The sequence below is a fragment of the Coregonus lavaretus genome (genome assembly GCF_964263955.1).
Source record: "Coregonus lavaretus genome assembly, chromosome: 16".
In the NCBI taxonomy this organism is placed as follows: Eukaryota; Metazoa; Chordata; class Actinopteri; order Salmoniformes; family Salmonidae; genus Coregonus; species Coregonus lavaretus.
Window position 1 is genome coordinate 39,944,055 of NC_140003.1, and position 6,000 is coordinate 39,950,054.

Sequence of the window (6,000 nt, forward strand, 5' to 3'; positions counted from 1 at the left end):
TAAAAGGGATAATCTACTCAGGGCTCTATGCGTTCTCTGGAAAATAATGCAACTCCGTGGAAGGTGAGTTACACTCCGCTAGCGCGTCGTGGAACACACCATCAACGTCGTTCATTATTTTCCATAGGACGCATAGCCCCTAGTTGATTATCCTTTACTTAGTGTCTGGTTAGTACCAGTTGTAGTACCAGTCCCTGCCAATGCTGCCAACTAGAAGATACCTGCAGTACTTTTGATTCAGTCCACTGGCAACAACATACATGTTGTATTTGACTGGCTCTCTAAAATAAAATGTCATGTTAGGTTAGCTTAACATACTGATGTAGTGATTCTTTCTCTCTCTCATTCTTTTTTTCAATTCAATGTAAAGGCTTTATTGGCATGGGAAACATATGTTTGCATTGCCAAAGCAAGTGAAATAGATAATAAACAAACTCTCTCTCTCTCAGGACTGGGTAAGGGCAGAAGGAAGCAGAGTGCCAGTGATGCCTCCCCCACGCCCAGCACGGATGCGGAGTACCCCTCCAATGGGAGTGGAGGAGGTGGTGGCGGAGGAGGAGGGGCCGAGCGTATCTACGACCTCAACATCCTGGCCGTGGTCAAGTTCTCGTACACGGCGGAGCGCGAGGACGAGCTGACCCTAGCCAAGGGGTCCCGGGTCACGGTGATGGAGAAGTGCAGTGACGGTTGGTGGCGGGGCAGCCAGGGGGGCCGTGTGGGCTGGTTCCCCTCTAACTATGTCCTGGAGGACCCCACAGAGGGTGAGGGGGGTGGAGGAGGAAGGGACTCCCCAGGTTATCCAGGGCAGGGCAGGGAGGCCATGATGACCATCGGGCGTGCGGTAGGTGGTGTCAGCCGGGGTTGCGAGGGCGGTGGTGCACTCCAGCTGGTCCAGACTCTGTACCCGTTCAGCTCAGTGACTGAGGAGGAGCTGAACTTTGAGAAAGGAGAGGTGATGGAGGTGGTGGAGAAACCAGAGAACGACCCAGAGTGGTGGCGCTGCCGGAACGCCCGCGGCCTTCTGGGCCTGGTGCCCAAGAACTACGTGCTGGTGCTGAATGACACCAACGGGCCTCCCGGGCTCCCTGCCCTGCCGCTGTCGCCCCCCGGCTCCCCACAGATTGGCTACGTGGCCCCGGCGTGCGAGGGCAAGTTTGCAGGCAGGGACTGGTACTACGGAGGGGTGACCAGACACCAGGCAGAGCTGGTCCTCAACGAGAGAGGAGAGGAGGGGGACTTCCTCATACGGGACAGCGAGTCATCGGTGAGTGGGGGAGGAGAGGATGAAGGAAAGGGAGGAATGGGATTAGGGAAGGAGGTAGGAGTGTGTGAGAAGGGATAGACCAGCCCCCCCCCCCCCCGGGATAGATGGTAGAGTTGAGGGGGAGATAGAGGATAGAAGGATGGAGGGAAGGGGATGATGTCTATTCCATACTCCTCATGTCCCTCCTCTCTGACCTTCTCCTCCAATGGGTTTTGAGGAGAGAGGACGCGAGGAGTGGCAATAGAGATCTTCCCAAGGATAAAATACTAAGTTGGAGAATAGGAGGTATACAGTATCTGCACACATGAACAGCAGAAGTATTGGCCTGTGATTTATAAATGAAGTCATAGTGCCCTCTGCTGGTTTTAGTTTTAAATGGTAGATCAGCTTTAAATTGCAGATAGATTGTAACTTCCATCAATGTTAATTGTCTGCATTACTTCCCATGTTTTTTTTCTCTCGCATATATATATATATATATATATATATATCCTTAAAAAAAAAAAATATTTCCCTTTATTACTTTCCAACCCCACCACTCCTTCCCTAATTGGGGTAAACTAGTCAACAAAAATGCTTAGGCCTCTACTTCCAGTTTATACATACTATATACATTTTATGGACACAGTCAATTTTACAATAATTCTATTTTGTTTGTTTTTACTCCTGAACTTCCTCTACCCTCAACCTCTCCGATCATTTTCATGATGTCCATCCGATTTGCTTATATATGCCATATCTTTCTAACTGCTCTTTCACAAAAGCGCTCAACCTATAAACAATATACTTATTATGGACACAGTATGCTTTACATTAGTTATCTTGTTGTTATTAGTTGTTGTTAGTTGTTATTAGTCCCATCCTTCAGCTCCATTCAACACCTCCCATCTATCTCTTAACACCATCCATATTGGATTTCTATTTGCCATATATTTTTCAACTGTACTGTGATGTTTCACAAAAGTTCTGAACCCTTCTATTCTCATTGTTTCTACAGATTGTAAATTGAAAATAAACATTTTTGCTAAAGGTATTATTATATTATTGATCGATTGACTATGACTTTTCAGATCACCCAGTAGTGCTATCTGCAGGGTTAGCTCCAGGTAAATATTGCAATCCTTTAGCCATTCCTGGACCTGTGACCAAAAACAAGCTACAAATGGACAGTACCAAAACAAATGATCTAATGAATCTGTCTCTTCGCAGCAAAATCTGCAGAGCTGGGATGGTTGTATCCCCCATATAAATAACATTCTATTGGTAGCAAGAATTTTGTATAATATATTTAAATTCAAAAATTCTAAGTTTTGAATCCGGCATCGTTTTGCATATCAGTTCATAAACACTATGCCATGGGATCGGTACGTCAAAAATCTCTTCCCAACTATTTTGCAATCTATATTGGACGGCTGTCAATCCTTTGGTCCTTAAATGAAACTGGTATACTTTTTTATTTATCACAATTTTCTTTTAACCAATTATGTTCTTTAATGCAGGGCTGACAGACAAGTTCCTTTTCCCCCCTTGTGTTAGTAAAGTAGAGTGTTTGTTGGAGACATTTCATCTGTGTTTTGAGTAAATTAACTGACTCTCCCCCCCTCACTCTCTCCATCCTTCTCCATCTAGCCCAGTGATTTCTCTGTGTCTCTGAAGGCGCCTGGGAAGAACAAGCACTTCAAGGTGCAGTGTTCAGAGGGGGTCTACTGTATTGGCCAGCGCAGGTTTAGCTCCATAGATGAACTGGTGGAACACTACAAGAAAGCCCCCATCTTCACCGGCGAACAAGGAGACAAGCTCTACCTGGTCAAACCGTTGCCCGCACCCCAGCTATCCTCAACATGCTGAACTTGGGCAAAAACCTTACTGTCTGTTTTAGCCCAGTCACATAGCCCGTCTTGGTTCTGTTTCCTTTGTTTGTTACTGTTTTTTTAAATCTACATTTAAAACCCTCTCCAGAGGTTCCGATGATTTAGAAAGGAAATCATGAGTTCCATAAGTGACCACTGTAAACGCCCTCTATTTACTTTTTATTTTTCTTCCATTTGCCTAATCCTCATCTATCCATCTCTTCCTCCACCTTCATCCTCCTCGGAACTCTAGTCGAGAGAGAGAGACTGTCAATGTGCCACCCGCTTACTGTATTGCTTTTGTATTGGCACTACACTTACTGTTCTGTTTTTCTATTGGCTCCAGCTCTACACTACTGCTATTTGATTGGCTTCTGCTGTACACTAACTGTACTGTTCTATTGGCTCCAGCTCTACACTACACTTAGGTCCCTGTTCAGTCTGGATCGCTGAAGCGTTACAGATTGCACTGTAGAAATGTAAAGGTAGTTTCCGATTTAGCTGACAGATGCAGCGTTTACCGTGAATGCAGTCTGCGCTAACGCGGGAACATTAAATTTAAATTGCGCTTTAACGCTGAACTTCCGCTATACGAATTCAATAGAGCCCTTTACTGTAATGCTATTCATCGGCCCTAGTGCTGTTTTCCAATGAAATCAGGTCTTCAGGCGTTCTACTCTCAGTATGTAAATGTGGCTGATGGATGGCCTTTTTGTTTTTATTTACTTCTTTCTACATGTGTCTTTATGTATCGATCATCTCAGCTTTTACTAGATATAATATATCTGAATGTTATTGAGCATTGTTATTTAATTCTTGTTCCCACTGTATGTATATATTCCGAAAATGATGTGCATATATGAAGCGTTTTGATTCAACCTATGGTACTGTACCGCTGATCACGTGTTGACAATTGAAATGCTTATGTTCAATAAAAGTTTTTGCAGAATAACTCAAATCATAGGCCGTCTGCCCCTTCTGTCTCTGATGCTGTATTGTGAGACAAGTGGTGATTGCTGCTGGTCTCTGGGAGTGGATGTTATTATTCTCCACTATAGTTAATCATAGTCAGATCTGTCTGTCTGTTTAAATACAGTCCGGCTGGCTTTTTAAATGCAGTCTGGCTGCTGAGTGACTCAGGCCAGAGGAGATGCGGAGCATCGTCTTCTTCCATGATGTCATGGCGGTCCACAAACAATGGTTTAGTGCTGCCACCTATGCTGGAATGTACGATCAATCATGATCTGCCCAATTCTGTACTACCATGAAAATAAAATAGAAACCAAATAAATCCCTACGAACTTCTACTACACCCTCCCCCAAAAAACCCTCCCCAACCCCCCTACCCCATTAAACTTGATCTATATCATGCTGAAACACTCCACCCTTAGGATTGTTCAGTATGTCAACAACAATTTCAACAGTAACATATGTTAGCCCCAATATCTCTGTTGCTGTCTCCACAATAACCTTCAAACTGGCATTTCTGCTCTCCACACCCGAGTAGTGTTGATAACCTTACCAATAAAAGCTATGAAGTCAACTTTACTCATTATCAAAGTGTCCTTTGACACAGCACATTCATGAGTGCAAGATATCTGAACAGGCCTCCAAACCCTGCCAGGACCAGCAGAAACACCAGCCCCGACAGCAGGTCCACTTACTACAGGACCAGCAGACACTAGCCCCGACAGCAGGTCCACTTACTACAGGAGCAGCCATGGAAGCTCCATCATTCCACACTGTTTTCCACCAATCGGTCTTACAGCCTCTGCATACAATACATTATGACTAATTCTATATCTCTGAGCCTTTATAGCATCTCTCTGCACCTGGCATCTACCAAATGCTGCACTATGTTCCCCCCCACAATTACAACACTTAACCTTCACATTGCTCCTAGATTCACCGTAATCATGTTCCCCTCCACACACATCTTTTCTTTTTTTTCTTTTTTTTTTCTTTAGTCATTTAGCAGACGCTCTTATCCAGAGCGACTTACAGTTAGTGAGTGCATACATTATAATTTTTTCATACTGGCCCCCCGTTGGAATCGAACCCACAACCCTGTTCTACCAATGCTCTACCAATTGAGCTACATCCCTGCCGGCCATTCCCTCCCCTACCCTGGACAACGCTGGGCCAATTGTGCGCCGCCCCATGGGTCTCCCGTTCGCGGCCGGCTACGACAGAGCCTGGATTCGAACCAGGATCTCTAGTGGCACAACTAGCACTGCGATGCAGTGCCTTAGACCACTGCGTCACTCGGGAGACTTTTCCTTCCTTTACATTGAACAGCTACATATCCCATTCTTTGGCATTTAAAACACCGCAATGGGGATGGGACAGGAAGGAATCCTATCTGTACTTTTCCAGGCATAACCTTCTCAAACCTCAGCAGCACTGATAGGCTTTCACTTCTTTTACCTTCTTTCCTACTGATCAACCTTTTGCCCTCAATCACTCTTCCTCCCTTCACATTTTCTTTAATATCATCTATGGACATAGATATTGGGACCCCAGTGATGACTCCCCTCAATCTAGCATAAGCACCAGGGGCATGACTTTTAATCTTATTGACATTAAGCTTTTCCATTTTTAGGATCTTCTCTTGCTGAGCCTGGCTACCACACAATATTAACAATCTACCATTTCCAATAAACCAAGCTAATTTCACTTCACCTACCTCTTTCTCTACCGCGTTAGTGGTATAGGGTGTAAGTGAGGCCCTGTGGTCTCATCAAACACCATCACCACTTTCCACTACAACACATCACGACTCTTGCTTCCTACCTTGGCCCTCTTTATGCTTTCTTTACTGGACGCTCCACTGCTTTCTGTATCATGATCTCTCTTCTTCCTATGTCTTTCCACTCCTTGACCATT

The 6,000-nt window shown here is 44.8% G+C and overlaps 1 protein-coding gene across 2 annotated transcripts in view; it reads left to right on the forward strand.

Annotated features, from left to right (window-relative positions):
- The window catches only part of nck2a (NCK adaptor protein 2a), a 90,404-nt gene extending 86,334 nt beyond the window's left edge, over window positions 1–4,070 (forward strand). For both annotated transcript variants that reach the window (XM_084179857.1, XM_084179858.1), the window contains exons 3-4: window positions 450–1,264; window positions 2,894–4,070. In XM_084179857.1, coding sequence (XP_084035983.1) covers window positions 450–1,264; window positions 2,894–3,112 — 1,034 coding nt within the window. In that variant the 3' untranslated portion in view covers window positions 3,113–4,070. The remainder of the gene's footprint in view (window positions 1–449; window positions 1,265–2,893) is intronic.
- Window positions 4,071–6,000: the final 1,930 nt, after the last annotated feature.